Genomic DNA, 17,223 nt, shown 5'->3' on the forward strand with positions numbered 1-17,223 from the left:
TTGTTTTCTGTTTCTATGTCTGGTAATATTTTCAAACTTGGGTCTTTGAACAGTCCCCTTGAGGCTGTGTTGGCCACTTCTGAGTCCATATATTGTCTTTTTCACAGAAATACATCTCATTTGCTGCGGATGTAGTATGCTGACTATGTGCCAGCCTTTTCTTGTATTAGCARTTGAATATATTCTCCCATGTTAACAAGGTTTTTATTACTTTGGTATTAGTTTCTTAAAATCCAGCTGCCTCTTTCTGCTGTCACGTGAAATGATTTCTAAATATCTCTTATTCGATCGTGAAGCCAAAACTCTAAGCAAGAGGCTTCCAGTCTTTATATGCATACACACTCTTCTCATCATGGATTGGCACACTATCAAGTTACCAGGGACACACAATCAGCATATATCCCCATGATATTTCCAAGACTTCCTTCACTGATAATTAACTCTTTCTTAGGCAGGATTTTTCCCTGCTCAGTATTGTTGCACAGTTCATTATAGCAGGGTGATAAGAACCTGTTTTTTATTAGCCTACCTAAAATGCATCTTAAAATGTGTGGGTTTACAAAATTTCATATATTTGTATAAATCTTAGATCAATGAAGTGTTTTAAATAATTCCTTGGACATTTGTAAGTTTTGCACTGAAGCCAGAATTGCAACTTTGTKTTGCTTCTTGTTTCAGCATGGCTGATAGACCCACAGAGCTGAGAAGTACATGATCATGACAGGGTTACATAGAGAGCTAAACACTGGTTTGACTTTAATTTTTGCTGATGTATTCAGTTTTGCCTATACTAACTGTTTAGTTCAGTGATGTTGGTTGCACAGAACTAATTAGGCTAGATTAAAAATGCCCAAATCCACAGGCTTCTGTGAAGTACATCAGATAGCTTCTCATTTTCCTATTGCCCTTTACCTCTCATTTATCTGTATGCTATTTGTCTTACTAAATCTGATCAATGAAACTCAGTTCTCAGGTGAGCAAATGAAAAGTTGGCTGGACCACCAGCCTTCAAGGGTTGTCTTCAGTCCAGCTGGCAGCCAGTTCGTAGTGGTTAGCTGCTTAACATCAACAACCTGGGCAGCAGGACAGGATGCACCTTGGGCGAGTTTGCAGGCTTGGGGAAGCAGTCAGTGTGCTGGAGAGCAGGGCACAGTATTCAAGGGACCTTAACAGGCTGGGAAAATGGTTTGGCAGAGGCCTGTTTAGGTTCAGCAAAGGGGAATGTCAGTTCCTTCAACTGGGTTGAACTGATCTCATGTAGCAGGAYAACCTGGAAAGCAGTGCTGGTGGAATAGAATGTGATGAGCAGCGAGGAATCAGTGATGTGCCTGTGTGATGGAGTAACAGAACCTCTTACTGGGCCATAATCACAGAGCTGTGGTCATCAGGGTGCTGAAATGGCACTTTCCCCAGTCAGCTCTGTGAGGCTGTATCCTGAAGTGCTGTGTCGAGTTTGGGACATTCTGAGGACACTGACAGACCGYAGGAAGTCTGACAGAGGCAGCCAGGATAGCCATGGGGCTGAAGCGTGTGACCTGCTGGGAGAGGCTGAGAAAGATGGGTGCATTCAGCCTTAARAAGAGGTGGTTCAGCGTGGATCTTCCTTCCTGCTTCAGCTACCTAAGGAGAGGGTATAGGGGCAACAGAATGAGACTTCTTGGAAGTTATCAGCAGCAGTGCAAGAGACAACAGGGAAAAGTCACAAATCAGAAAAATGCTGATTCACTGTTCAGGAAGCATTTTTCACTATAAGGGTGGTCAAACACTGGAGCTGGAGTTGTCCAGAGAGGTTCTCTCAGTGGAGAGATTCAGCACAAGTGCCTGAAATCTGTTGGTGCTGTTTGAATGGAAAATTGAACTACATGATCTCCAAATGTCACCTTTAAACCTAGATTATTTTGTAATTCAAGAATTATTTGGAAGTGGGAAGAAGAAAGGGACTCTGAGTTCTATCTTATTTAAACAAAAATACTTTTATGGTGGTATTTACACTTGGAGAACTAACATAKCATGTCATGAGAGCTGCATCAGTGAAACAAACTAAATCCTGTGGGCCACTTAACAAATGGTGACAGTGCAAGTCTGTCAAACTCTGGACAGTAAGATGGAAGCTGTAGAGTGTATCTTAGTCTAGAGATTTGATTCTGCATGGTCCTGAAATGGATGCTGTGCACAGTAGTGTCCACTAAGGAGCTCTCTGTCATTTCTGTGTACATATTTGTCACTCGAAAACTGTTTCAGTTTTTCATGGCTATATGTTCTTTAATAATGCAGAATTGAGAAACATCTATTCCAAAATTGCTACCTTCTGATGCCCATCTTGTTCTTCACTTCATCCCACAGGGACAGCTTCAGGACCAAGGAAGGATGCAGCTCTATCTCCTGGGTTGATGGGCAGCAGCAAAGCGCCTGCAACCACAGCCATATCACCGATTCAGCATGACCCTTCACGGTAAGCTGCTGGGTAATCTCTGGTTTAAGATTCTGCAAACACAACCATCAAATTCTCCTAGATGCAGGGAAGTGACTGAATTTCTATGATGTTTCATATTAGCACAAGCTGAATAATATAAACTAAAACCTGCCATATCCTTTTGACATTTATAGTAAGCCTTAAGTTGCTTGTTAGAATAAGAAAAGCAGGAATATGCCAAGTTCTAACGTTTTAATTTTGCTTAGATTTTGAACAGAAAGTATTTTATGTTCCAAGTCCTGACACTTTAAATACCTTTGTAAATAATTTGAATGGACAGTGTTAACCCYGTTAGGTTTTACATCCACTTGAAGATTTTAATCCCTCTGCATTTGACYGCCTCCTCCCCCACCCCCATATTTTATCTAATGGCATTTCTTTTAAAATGCTTTGTATGAGAGTTATTTTATGTTTAATGACAAGCAACAAAATCACATTAAGTCAGCAATTCCTGATTATGCTATATATCTGCACTAAATGCACTGGAAAAGCAGCATTATCACTTCTGTTCCAATGAAAAAACTGAAAGCAGCATTGTTGTTACACTTACGAGTCTGAAAACAACTTGCCTTCTCCAGGCAGGATTACATTTCTAGTGGTAAATGCCTTGAAAAACAGCATACAATCTCTGCTTTTCTTTATCATATTCCACATTTTCTCATAATAAAATCTTCAGTTAAGCAACAAAATCCAAGCAGATTGAAATATGAATTTGCAGTATTTTATACCACTAGTTAGGTAAYGGTGCAGTGGTGTAACAGGAATGTGCAGCCTTTCATGAGAAGAGTTAAATGTTTCTTGGAGGCTGAGAGGGCTAAAGTCAGATTTAATCTTCTCTTGGCCCAGTGGGCTTGGAAAATGCATGCTTGATATCATCCCTGTATTCTTGGCAGCAGCTGGCAGTTTATTTCTATCTTCTGAGAGAACTTGCGATATATAATAGGTGAAAAACCACTATCAATATTGACAAATTTGTACTTACTTGCTATGGAAACACTTTTTTTTTTCTTCTGATGGAAGGGATGATAATTCTTGGAGGATTTAAGAACCGAGTTAGATCAGGCTGTTTCCCACAAGTAGCTGTATGTTTAAACTAACAGAAACCACAAGATTGCCTAGGCATTTCTCTTAGAAGCAATGGTTACCTTTGCAAGCCAGTCATAGCAGATAAAGTGAGTGTAAAGATACTGCTTGATACTGTCTAATAGTGCTAAGTTGAGATTCCATTCAAGCACTGAGGAGTAGATATAATTATGCACATCATATGATGACTGCTCAGAAAAAGAAATTTTATTCAAGAGGATTGATGGTCTATTCTTTTCCACAGAGGGGAGTAAAATATTTGTTGAAATATGCTGTTAGAAATCATACCAGGTAAAGTGATCAGTAAAAGGAGTCTGATTAGCTGTCATCCTTAAAGGATTATTTTACCAGTTGATGAAAAATCCTGTATTTCTGGGGCATTTTCTCCTATGCTTCCTCCCTTTCTTTCTCACCATTGGTGCTGTAGGTGTAATTGACTAGGTTAAACAGCCATGTTATACTTTCCCTTACTCCTGGCCTTCTCTAATTGAAAATGGTAAATGGACAAGTATTTCTGGGGAGACCTAAAGCTGATTCTATCCTTCATCAAAAAACCTGCTTGGGCAGCAGGTCAGTCTCAATTTATCACTGAATGGTTATAAGCTTAGACTGCAGGTTTAACTAACTAAATTAATCAATATTGAGAATTATTGCTGCTTTTGTGCCACTAAAGTTAGGGTTTGTCAGCATGTTCATTATGATCTGTGATTTGGGGGGGGTTAACAGCTTAACCACAACAGTTGGCACCGATCTGAAACTTGCAACACAAAGCCCTAGCCTAAGAGCAAATTTATTTATTCAGCAGTACATGTAAACCTAATTACTTTTGACTATTTAAATTTATAGGACTAGATTCAACTCGTGTTTGTGCCAGCTTTAACTAGCACAAACCCTGGCACCCAGCAGCAGCAGCAATGGAAAGCCTGCCAGAGAGAAGGTGTTGGAAAGCGACAGAAGCTCCCTGGCAGTGAGAGGCATCAGGGTGCTAGCACAGCTTCTGGGAAGGGCTGGCTGGATAAGCAGGCATGGCAGGTAGAAGATGTGTTGGCATGATAGCTTGCCTTGGCAGGGCTCAGCTGGAGGTTTCAGTGTGTTACAGCTACCTCCTGCTTGAGAAAGAATTGCTGCAGTCCTACTTTCTTCTCTGTCTCAGAATGAAGCATGAAACAAGAAATAAGTGTCCCTAGAAGGTAAACCTAAACCTTAAGAGCTTAGTGCTAAACCTTTRGAAAGACCAGACTTGCAAAATGAGGGTGTACATGCTGATTTCAGAGATGTCTCTGAAAGAAAAAGGAAACCCCCGCATTTCCTTATCTGGCATCTGGAGCTGGGCTAACAGTGAATTTGTTTGCCCGTCATGCTTCTGTGCATGCCTGTCGCTGCCTTCCATAATGCAGCCAAGCACTGCAAGTTTGGTTATCCAGTGTTCTTTAGCCAAGTATCTACACCTGCATGAGGCCCTTGAAATTATGTTCACAGCGGGTCTGGAAAGCTTTTCTCCTCCATGTGCTTATTTATCTAGACCAAAGCCAATATATTTGGGAAAAAATATCACAGGCAAGGTTGGGGCTGGGAGAATTTGGAAGAGTAAGTTTGTTCCTAATGTGCAGTTACTCTGATAGTGTTAAACATTACCTTTTTGGTCCAGGTACATTTGTTTCATAACTGGTGTTTGCCTAGAAGAGAGACTCTGTGGCATTTTTTCTTGGTGGCAGGAGCGGAGCTGGACAGGGGAAGTAATGGCATATTGACGCTTTCATTTTGTAATGAAGTTTTTACATAAACTAGTTCTTACTATAATCAGGTACTGATTTCAGSAAAACCAATGTTKTATGACATACAGAAGTGAAGCTGCTCTAAATTAAAGTATTCAGCTATTCCTGGGGGGGGGGGGGRAGAGTTACAAATTGTGCTTTCTGAATGACCATTTAATTTGATTACAGCCCTGTTGCWATTGTCAGGCTCTCCCCAMGCAGAAACAGTCGTAGTGTTGAGTTTGGCACAGTAAGTCCTATAACACTGCAGAAATTGCACACTTAAAAAGACACAGGCAAAGTTTGTTCTGCTCACCATGGAAACAGATAATTCTGTAGTGTTTTTCACTTTTGACAAAGCAAATTTAAGAACAGTTAGGTAAATTAAGGCACTGCATGATAGTCTGGGATTTCAGCATTAAGTCTGTGGTTTTTGGTTGCMGTTTCAAATCAAAGCTTTAATACCTGCTCAATGCATTGTCTTGAAGTTTCTTATAGCCATTAAAAGGAGCGATTTAGAAGTTCTGGCAATATGAATGCTGTATTAGAGCTGTATTATTATCTGTTAGACTACAGTGGCCTGATGGAGTTCTTATAAACAGATTGTATTGTGTAAACTTGTGTTTAGGGACATTTTAAAAACAAAACTATTTATCCAATTGCCCAGCACATCTCAGGTGAATGTGTATTCAGGGACTTTTAAACAAATTAATATCTGATGTAAAAAATAATGTGCAGAATTGTATACTTAATAATGCACACTGGAATAGTCTAAAGTAGATCGGTTACACTTAGTGTTAGGAAATATGACAGTGATGAGATTCAAGCTTTTGTCTCACTTATGTGGTAGTTGCTTTTGAGATCTGTGAATGTTGGATGCTGAAATATGGTTATCAGCTTAAGATGATCTCTGAAGTTCCTTGCACTGTAGAGTCTAAGCAAGCACTGCCAAAGAAATAGAATTTTTTTGTTTTGCCCTTAGGATCAGACACTGCTCAGGATTCAAAAGGAGCAGAAAATTTTCATCACAGATTTAACTTAAAAACATTTAACGAGATAAAAGTGTGTTTGGAGCGGGGTGGTGAGTTTGCTTCTGAATGTGGCAGGAAATACAAGTTTTGCCTACTCCCTAAGAAAGCCAGCAGTGCAAAAAGTCCAATGTACTTCCATATGCAAGTGATAAAACCAGACATTGGCAAATTAATCTCTCTTATTCACAGTGTAGGTTGTTAATTGTTCTCTCTGCTGGCTGTCGATATAATGTGAAATTTTCATTCCCCATTCAAGATGGAAAAAGTTGTGGCTGAAAATGTTAACATTTGCATTTTTATTTGTTGATTTATTTAAAGGACAGCCTCTCTTACAGCAATCCATCACTCAGTGACACCCCAAATATGAATAATGTATTGTAGACTTGCGGTTACAATGTGTAATAAGTGCCAGAGACAGTAGAAGAATGTTAACTATGTTGCAAATGTAATATTTATCGACTCATACTTTATTGCTTTCGAGGTTCAATAATACTGACCATAGGACATTAATATCACTTATCTTGATTTTAGTTGGGCACCTCTGTATGTAGAAATAACCYATCTATCTCATACTTAGAAAATAAATGTGAATTTTACAGCTCTTTGTAAGAAGTGCATTGTAGGTTTCTTGGCTTGCTACTCACTTGCTTCTCCTTTTCTACCTTCTCATTTACTTGTATCTGACACTGATCCCACTCCAATTCCCTGACCCAAGTGCTGAACACCTCAGCACTCTTTTCCAGGCTTCATTTACTGGCTGCATTGYGATCTTCTGCATCAGACAGGATTTGGACCAGGTCTCTTTCCCTGTTAAAGACCACTATGAAAAGAGTTTTTTATTGCTTCTGTCTGAAAAGACAACAGCTGAGAGGCTAAAACAGAAATATCTTCTCTTTTGAGAAGACACACGGCAAATCTGAATCATCCCTTTGAGGAATACAGATATCTGAAAGTGAAGTGTTTAATTAGGTCAACAGTTATTATAGACATGGCATTTATTTACAGACAAATTTTTACTCAATGAATAAACATATATTAGAGCAATTTGGAAGATTGGGATTTAAAATTCAGTGGATTTAAGAACCAGAATTTTATTGATAACCTACTTAAGGAAAGAATTTGCAATAAGGTTTTGCTGCAGTTGCAAGTGCKTCAGTGATTATTCCTGCCTGTAGTAGTTGCTCCAGCATTCTGCTTTGGAAACTGATACTGACTGGGCAAACGCCCCTCCTTATCTGTGCTGTTTAGTTATAACCACAGAAAGCTTTGAAGTCTTGGGGGAAAAATGCAGATGTGGACCCAGGGCTGGGATCTAAACCAAATTTAACARCGGGAGATTTCAAGCTTGTGTTGAAATCATATTTCACCTGTGAAGTCTGGCTCTTGGGAAACTTGGAATCGGGTTCGGCCATGAAAATGATAAGCCTTGATTATATTTCCTGTTGTAGACATCAAGTAAATTTTGAAGTGGCATTCTGTATTTACATCTGAGGTTATCAAATTTAACACATCATTGGCTTCTTTCTTTAGTGTGTGTAACAGGAGCACCTATTTGTGTCAAAGCAGCCTACCTAATAGCTACTTTGCAATAACAGTTTCGGTGTGTCCRTTGCTGACAATGAAAATCATATTGGGAAATTCTGATTTGCAGTGCAAAAGGATTAATGTTAATTACCAACTGTTGGCTGTAATTGTCACCCTCATTAAAATGCAGAATTATGTATTTCTTAGTTATAAATAACCCTTCTAATTGTACTTGATGTATGCCAGTTTAATCAAAAAGTACACTTGCAAACAAGCAGATATTTGCATTAATCTAGCACTGGATCTTTGAGTCTTTTTTGATCGTCTTTTATTCCAAACTTGACTAGTTGGGGGAGGTCTATTACAGCTACATATCCTTTACACATTTTTTTTCAGCTCCATGGATCTGACAGGATTTTGTATTAAAATGAGGGGAAATGTCTTCTGGGAATGCTCAGTGCAACTGAAAACGTGTCAGTTTTGAAGTAGTTGGCAAGGTTTCCATCATTCAGTGGTATGACAATAACTTGATTGTAGTTTGAAAGTAATAATAAGCAAAGTAAAATAGAGTGCAAATCATGTTATGAAACTGACTTAACTCTTTGCATCATTTTCATTGTTATTTTRATTACTATTTTTCACAATTTTTCCCCATGTGCATTTGCAGGTTCTCAAACACTATGTTAAACACTGAATCTTAAGAGAATGCTGGTTCATTGGATGTGATTCCTGTTTGCATTTGTAATCACAGCATTGAAAACAGCCTCAAAATATTTTCAGGTTCCTCTCATTTTCCTCTACTCCTTTGTCAAAGAAAATTACTGTCCCTTTTTCCTGCACTGATGCCTTCATGTTCTGCCTTGTACTTTTAAAAACTTTTTTAGAATTACTGTGATGGCAATTTCTACAGAGCTTGGCAAGGTAAGATCATTCTTGATTCCTGCCTTCATGGTTCTGTAAGCAACTGTTCTGTTCCTAGTACTGTAGTAATTTCTCATCTTTCAGTGGCATTTCCTCTTTTTTTATTGGAAGTTTCTTTTATTTTTGAGATGGGAGGAATTAATGAATTATATATGCAGGATAATTACATCTTACTTTAAGCAGGCTTTATCCCAAAAAGAAGTTTCTGCCCACCGTCCACCATATTGCTTATGTGTTAATAAATTCCCTTTTTCTTCTYTCCTTCACCTTCCTGGGCTTTCCAGGCTGTAAACTCTTTGGGCAGGATTTTCCCATAGTATAGTCTCTACTGCATGGACCAGCCCTGCACAATGAGGTTTAATGGTGATGATAGCACAGTTAGGGTGGAATTTGTCTTGCTTGTCTTGAGACAGCTGAGTTAGTTACCCTCAGCTCCTTTTATGGTCAAGGACTTATTTGGGAACCAGCTAAATATCCTTTTGGTGATATGTRTTATCCCATGGAAAATTAGCCTGGAGTAACATGCACTGACACTTTATCCCTCTTATAGCTGAACATGTGGAACTAAAAGTAAGTTGCTTGTCATTCATATTTTCATTATGGATTGGAGGCAAATACAGGGCTAACCTATGTGCTGCATGGTCAGTGCCCTGATTATTAATAAACCTTTAATGCTTGCATTATAAATCAAGGGCTTAGGCACCAAAGATAYAAAGCCCTCCACTCCTGACAGAGGGAGTGTGTATGCCTGATTGTGAACATGCAGCATCTATCTCAGTAGCACATGAGCTTGTGATGTGGTAAGGTGTTAATAAAAATCATGGTGCTGGAAGTTTGGCCACTTTGGAGAGTCCTTGTTCGAACTGTTGTGACCTGGTGATGGATGCCCTGTCCCTCGGACACAGGTGACTGTGGCACTGCAGTGATTTGAGGACTGTGCGGGGCCTTGCACCAGCTGTGTCCCATCCCTGCCAGTCAGACGTGCCGTGCATCAGGGCATGGTCTCAGCAGGCAGACACAGCTCTGTCCTCTCAGTTCTTTCATCAGTTATTTCCAGCTGATGAGTTGTCTGCTTCAAAAATAAATKCCTTCCTCTGTGTCGCTTAAGAACAGTAACCAGTGTTTTATAGTATCTGATTTGCCATATTTCCAGTTTTTAATGTACTTTTTAAAGTCTTTGTGATATTTTGGTTCTCTGCCTCGGTAAAGACATCCAGCTTTTGTTTGAGCTACCATGAATAGCATACCAGTAGCAAATATCTCTCCCTTATTTGTCCTTCGTCTAGGCCACTTGTGAATGCATTAAAGAGTTCAAGGCCTAACAGATTTCTCTGAGGCTCCACTCGTTACCTCTCTGGCCACTTTATAGCAGACCAGTTTTAATGTTTTCTCTTAATTTCCCAAAGTTTTAACCAGTTATCTGTCCRTTACTGGATTTTTTTTCTCTTAGTTTTTTTGTCAGCATTTATGTCTTTGGTAATAGATTTGCTGGAGGGCTTTTGGAACTCTAGACAGACTAAATAAACTGTGTTGTCTTTTTTCAGATGTGTAATAATCTTACGAATCTTGTAGAGGTCCCCAGTGAATGATGACTCTGTATTCAAAGTCTCTGCCAATAYGTAGAGTTTATTGATCCCTTATTATAATTTCTATCAATCTGGTTGTTCTAAACATTAGGCCTCTTTGTAGATTTCTGCATCTTTCCAGATGACTTTAAAAAAAAAAATCCGCATTTGCCACAGAACTAAAGCAGTTTTGGGCAATTAGTTACATGTTACATGTTAACTATTACATTAGTTACAACTAATGGTTCAGATGTTTCATACCTGAACTCTTTCAGAGATGTGAACGAGTACGAGCTAATCCAGCAATTCATTATTGTTCATTYATGCCAATTTGTTCTGTAATTTATTTGCAGGACATTTCAGCTTCAAACAAGTCTTCCGCCTTGTTCTCTGTGGCTTCAGAAACTTCACAAGTTCCCTCATGGTGAATGTATGTTCATCTCATTGAGCTTTTTCTGCTGTGGCTTTAACATTACCTGTTCCTTTGTAACTTCATTTYATCCTAGCTTTAACTTAAACTCCCTGTATTTTATATACTTAAAAGGGGGATTTGTTATTAGACCTTATGCTTTCAACAGAATAGCCCTTAGTCTTTTGCTGGAATTCTTTGTTGGATTTGATTTTKTGGGGTTTTTTTGGTTGTTGGTTTGTGGTATTGTTTTTCTTTCTTTGAGCTAGCAATTTGTTTGTTCCATTTTCTTTATTCAAACCTGACTGGATGGCAGTTTACAGTTTYAGTTAAACTAGTAGGGCTCCTTTGCATCCCTGTGAAGTCTTCCTCCATAGGTTGAATCTCCATTTTTGGAGCCCTAGTATGACTATTATTTTTAACAAGCATTCTCATTTTTATATTGTTTCCACTATTGTTTCCACTTCTGAAGTGAAAAACTGCTGTAGCAAATTCTTGCTCAATTGTGTTAACTGTGTGTTGGTTGCCACATCTGGGCAGTGCAATGGATTGGGCCCASATGTGAGAGATTTTATGGAATCAACATCACTACTAGGACTCTTCAGTTTGGAAAAGAGGTGGCTGAGTTTAGGATACTATTAGAAGATCATGAAATGAAACGTGCAGAAAATGAGTAGGGAACAATTCTTTATTGTCTTGTCTACTGGAAAAACCGGTGGACATCAGACAGAGCTGTGAGATGGCACATTCAGAGCACATAAATGAAAATAGAAATCAGCGATGAGTTCATATTCTGATCTCTTTTCATTATTGTGTTCCAAACTCCACATATTTCAGGATTGTTATTGTCATTTTCTCTGATTTATTCAGCTTTTACAAGTAATCCTTAATATATGTAATATAATAATGATTTTTAAATAGCTATTTTTAAATAACTAACATCTCTTATTGTTCTTGTTAAGACTTTTCTGATTGGGAAAAATTCAATAGCTGGGTTTATGTCTCAGTCTTAYAATGTTACAGATCTCTCAAGAGTTCAATAGTACATAATAGCAGAAGATTTGGGCACTGATTTTTCCTAGGTGGGATTATGAAAGCACCAAGGTATCTTCCACATTTGCTTGGGGCAAGTAATGGTGATGTTTCAGTGTAAAGAATATTGAACTTTGAACTGATWATGTTTTTATTTTGGGGGAACCCTGTGTCATGTAATGTGCCTTTAGCTCTCTGATACAGAGTTGAAAGAAATAGAGTAGTGATGTTGTAGATTCTGGTTACAGATCTTTGCACCAGTTTTTACTGCAGGTGTGAGTCCTTTCCCTTCCTAGGCCACATTTCCTTTTGGAAAACATATGCTATTGATCATTGTTAAATTTGGCTTTGTGATGGGCTGTGACTGAAGCTATTTCTTCAATATTTAGATAATCTTTAAGGAGAAAAGTATTTTGGTTTTTTTTTTTCCCCACCATTTATTTAATTGTACATACAGACTTTATTTAACATTTAAATTTCTCAATGCAACATGTTTCTCGCTCCCCAGTAGTTTGGGGGCATGTACATTAATTTTGATCTGTTTTGTGTTGGTTTTGGGATGGTACTTAGYTTATAGCCCACTGAGGGGAATAAACAATTAAATTATTTATTTTAGTCTGAGTGTGTTGGGAGGGAAATAATTTGGAAATATGATGAAATTCTAAACCTTTTGCTGAGAGTAATATTGTATTCCATACTGCTGGAGAACATAGTGAAAATTACRTAGTTTAAGATGTCCCTACTTATTACAGGGGTTTGGACAGGAGGACCTTTAAAAGTCCCTTCTGATCCAAACTATTCTATTATTCTGTGGAAAAGAAAATTGTTGATACAGTTCTTCTTTTTTGTTAAAAAACAATCAAAGACATTCTAGAGTGCTAATATATAATTTATGTATTTTACAGCTTTTAAAGTATATTCTCAAAGCCTCTAATGCCATTGTACTTTTAACTTTGGTTTTTGCTTCATCTGCGTTGAGTCATCTTTTACTACTTAAAACAGAAATTGGGTTTATTGAAACATTTCAGTTTTGATTATTTTATAATAAAGATGAAGAAGTCGAACCTAATGAAATCACTGGAATGAAATGAGAAAAATTAAAAAAAAATTAATAAGCTGAAGACCTGAATGTTTTATTAAGTCACATTTGGCTGTAAGTTTCTCTGTGTGTACTGTCGTGGATCAGTAGGATGAGAAACATGTCTTGTAAGGAATGACCTTTGCACTTAGGCTGACTGTCTCTGTTATATTACCAGAAGGGTTACTGGAAATACATTGCCAATAGTTCTTACATGCTTTAGCTTCTGTGCCTGTGATCACAAAATTGTGGTTTGAGATGAGCAGTATTACTGAATTCCAGTTCTTCGTCCCCATAGTTCAAGCCTGTAAATACATTTCATAGAATACGTGCATTCTTATCAGTCTGTGAAACATCATAACGTACAAGCAACTTTATGATTTCTGAGTTTGCAGATATTTCCATACCCTTAGAAATAAAAAGCTTCCTGTACCCTGCAGATTATTTGGTGATTCCCTGCGGTGCTGTGTTGATGTATCTGCAGTACGAAGGTTTCTTGCTTTGCAGGTGTCCACTCTGATGTGGCACAGTCTTGTGAAGGGTCTGTGCTCTGTCCCTCGTTCTTCCCAGAACTCTCCCATCTCSTCTCTTGTTCCGATGACCTTGTCCTTGCTGTGGAGCCAGTCTTCTTCCTGCGCTGCCTTTTCTATTAACTGTAACAGGTGAAGCAATTCCTAGAAGGACTTTAACAGTGCTCCAGCTGCTGCTCATCCCAGCTTCTGCTTGACTCTGTTAATTGCTCTGTGCATCCCTGTTCTTATCCATATGCTTGGAATTTTGAACCTGTATATCTACCTTGTTTGTAAGCAACAAACAGACCTCATAAGAGAGTTATTCTCTCCCTCCCCTTTCCTTGCCAATCTTTTCTTATCTCCTAATGGCCTCTCAGCATCTAGATTTCTAGACATGAAAGAAAAGTGTGTTTTCTTAACTCAGCTTGCAGTGACAGCTGGATTCGACTGTGATGAGCATCTTAAGGGATGTCTGAATCACTAGAATGTACAGGCCTATTGTAATTAGCTGTACAATTTTCTTGCTTTTGCTCCTTCTGTTTTGTTATGAACTTTTTAGCAGCAGACCCTTTCTACCAGTGCACAAACCGTAACATCACATGACATTGACTTTACTCAAACCAGAAGATTTTTGTGCCAAGGTTGTAACATTGTATCATTACTTCATTGTATCTGTGTGAAAATTTTAATTTCACGCCCTGCGGACTTCACTGTCTCTGTGCACTCTGATCGTGTTGTTGCATACAAGGGTAAGTCCCTGGGTCACATTCATTTTGTAGTGTATTTTTTTTGAGGTTTTTTTTTTTTTAAAGTACTGTTTCCTTTGAGAGATCTTGCTGTAGAGTTAGCTCAGGATTTCTGCCAGATAAATATTTGCAAGCTTAAAGGGAAGATACTAGAACTATTTTATTAAAGTTTTTTTTCAGTGTGGCTACAACTGTTTTATTAAAAAAGAAAAACATGTGTATGGGGTTTGGACTACACTATGATAAATTTGCATTTTAATATTTGCGAGTGTTTTTGTGAAGTRTGTCGGAAAGGGAGGGAAAACCCTTGTTTAAATATATTATCAGTTTTWTCGTACTCTAGTTTTCATGAGTTGCAAACTTTTCTGGGCAGAAGTCCTTGGTTAATGTTTGGATTCATTTGTGGAGATTCCTGTTTTGCAGGTATTGGTRTTTTAAGTTTCCCTGCTTGTACCATGTGTGGGTAGGTCAATGACCCGTCCTTAATGGTCAGTCCTTGCCCGTGTGTCCATATTGATGAATAACCCTACACCCCTACCAAGTTACAGAGTAGCTGAGATTGGGCACCTCTGGAGAATGCCTACCCTAAACCCCTCTTTGGAGCAGGGTCAGCTAGAGAGGCTGCTCAGGACTTCTTCAGAGGATCCACAACTTCTCTGGGCAATTTTTAACCAATGTTCAGCCACCTGCCTAGAAAGAAAGCTTTTTTTTTTTTTTTTGCTTCCATTTGAATAGAATTTCCTGTATTTCAGTTTGAGCCTGGTCCCATCTTCTTTTTTTCCCATATCGAGTATTTATACCCATTAGTGAAATCACCCTGAGCTACCTTTGCTCCAGGTTGAACAGTCCCATCTTTCTCACCTTTTGCTTTTGTGTCAGATACATCAAAGCCTTAATTATCTTCATTGGGTCCATGTCTCTTGTACTGGAGAGTCCAGTACAGGACGCAGCACTCCAGTGGGGTCTCACCAGTGCTGAGYTGAGAAGGAGGATCAACTCTCTCGATCTTCCAGCAGCCCTGGCTTTTGCTGCCTTCTGTTCAGGGCTTTTTATGTACCAGGACAACAAGTATCCAGGTCCTTCTGTGCAAAGCTACCTTCCAGAAAGTAAAACTTGACATGCACTGGTGCCTGGGGTTRTTCCTCCYCAAGCACAGGACCAGCATTTCCTATTGTTGCATGTTGTGAGATGCTTTTGAGCCCATTTCTTCTGCCTGTTGAGGTCCCTGTCTGTACACTTTCTGGCCTTTCTCAACCTAGAGTATATTCTGAAGAATATGGGAATGAGAGACTTAGCATCAGTTTCTGGAGCTGTTAAATACCCTGCCTTATTTTGTAGTATATTAATGACCTTATGTAGTTTCTAACAGAATCATGGGCTGTTCGCAGGTGTGTGGTTATCGAAAAGTAATCCTGCAGCAGCCGAGATCATCTTTGCTAGTTACTGCTGGGAATGAACAAACTAAAATTTCACTTCCCTGCCCATCTGTTCAGCAGCTGAAAGTAGGTAATTTATCTCAGTGGGACACCTACCACCTGTGTAAAGTTTTTGAAAGAGGTTGTTAGCGTGTGATGACTATAGCCGAGGGACAGCAGGCCTGAGTGCCTCGTGCTCCGTGCCTCACTGCTGTTTTTTTCTGTAGGGTGCCTTACAACCTGGTACTTGCACAGTGTCAGACCTGCTCGCTGGCTGTGTCCCTGTGAAGCTCACAAGGCTGTGCCTGCTCTGCTGCACGACCCGCTCTGGCGCCGGCAGCGTGCGGCTCCTCGCCAGCAGTGGCCCCTCTTTGACATGCTAAACCAGGCACCACCAACAAGCCGTATTTTTTACAGCTACTGTTTTATCTCAGTGGCTCCTCTTGAATTATGTATCCTCATCTTTGATGTATGAAATCTCAGCTGATTTAAATATTACCCCAGAGAGTTCAGCACACCTGGAAATGAACGGARTGACAGATAGTCCCAGTCTTTCCACGCTGGAGCACCGAGTAGGGAGTTTTACAGCAGTTGGGTACTGGAATACAATTTTTATGAGAGTGTTGTTTCTTCACATATGGTCTGCACCCAAGCAATCAGTGTGTTTGGGTGCCAAGTATTTGAGCTCAGTTGCAATGTTTGTTCTAGGACAAATTGGAGAGAATGAGTTCATGCAAAGAGCTGGTGCACAGGGACATCGTGGGCTSTTGTTCTTTTAGGAGCTGGTTAACAAAGGTTTCCTTAGATAAGGTACCCAAAATCGTGTGTGCCTGTCATTGGGAGCTGAGCAGAACAGAGCAAGGGGATGCAAATCCAACTGAACAGCAGTTGSTATCTGATGTCAGGCTTCTGAGTGTGGTAAGAAGTTAAAAAGCAACTGAGTCTAAGCTACATGGGAGCAAGATACAGAAATCACAGTGTATATAAACCCTAAGCACTGTAGCCTATAAAGCATACTTCAGTTTCTTCTGTGTGTTGTGGTCACTCTGCTCCCTGCAAGAATTAGACTTTAGATGAACTGCAAGAACCTATTCACCTCTCTCACGCTAGCATCACTGGCATAAAGACAATGCTAGTTCCTATATCATTAACACAGTGATACCAATTAGAAGCTGAGAACAACAAGCAAAGCTCAAGTTTATAGTGCAGTCTGGTCTGAAAAATGAGCTTTTTACAAGACAAGCCRTATTCAGTCTTTGTATTTTTACTGTTAATATACCTTAAATTTAAATTCCTGTGGATTTCTACACAGTTTCAACTTAGTAACTCTCCACCATACCTCACTATGTCGTTACTTCAGCCTTTTCTCTTTTTCTTCCTGTCCTATATCCAGGGACTGCTAGCACAAGCACAGGGTCTATCATCATGGCCTTGCTTCCAGGGATCAGAGCCTGGGAGATGTTTGCATTTACCTCTGGGGTGTAATTCTGACTGATGGCTTCTTATCAGGTTTGTGAAGTCCATCCATCCAATTGTCTGTTTCTGTTTTGAAGACCAAGCAACCATAAAGCTGAAAACGGTGTTGTATTTTTGGAATCTGAAATTTCAGACAATGCATTTATGAATTATTTATGAGGAATGTGTTTTCAGTAATGTGCGGCATAAAATGGAATGAATGCG

General features: G+C 39.2%; 1 protein-coding gene across 2 annotated transcripts in view; it reads left to right on the plus strand.

Annotated features, from left to right (window-relative positions):
• Positions 1-17,223, plus strand: part of KIAA1328 (KIAA1328 ortholog) — a 170,531-nt gene that overhangs the window by 139,058 nt on the left and 14,250 nt on the right. The window contains exons 7-8 of one of the 2 annotated variants that reach the window (XM_057365598.1): positions 2,344-2,452; positions 10,705-10,781. In XM_057365598.1, coding sequence (XP_057221581.1) covers positions 2,344-2,452; positions 10,705-10,781 — 186 coding nt within the window. The remainder of the gene's footprint in view (positions 1-2,343; positions 2,453-10,704; positions 10,782-17,223) is intronic. The other variant, XM_057365599.1, reaches the window with a different exon arrangement.

The sequence above is a fragment of the Malurus melanocephalus genome, unplaced genomic scaffold, assembly GCF_030028575.1.
Source record: "Malurus melanocephalus ecotype Western Australia unplaced genomic scaffold, MMel_1.1 scaffold_55, whole genome shotgun sequence".
Taxonomy (NCBI): Eukaryota; Metazoa; Chordata; class Aves; order Passeriformes; family Maluridae; genus Malurus; species Malurus melanocephalus.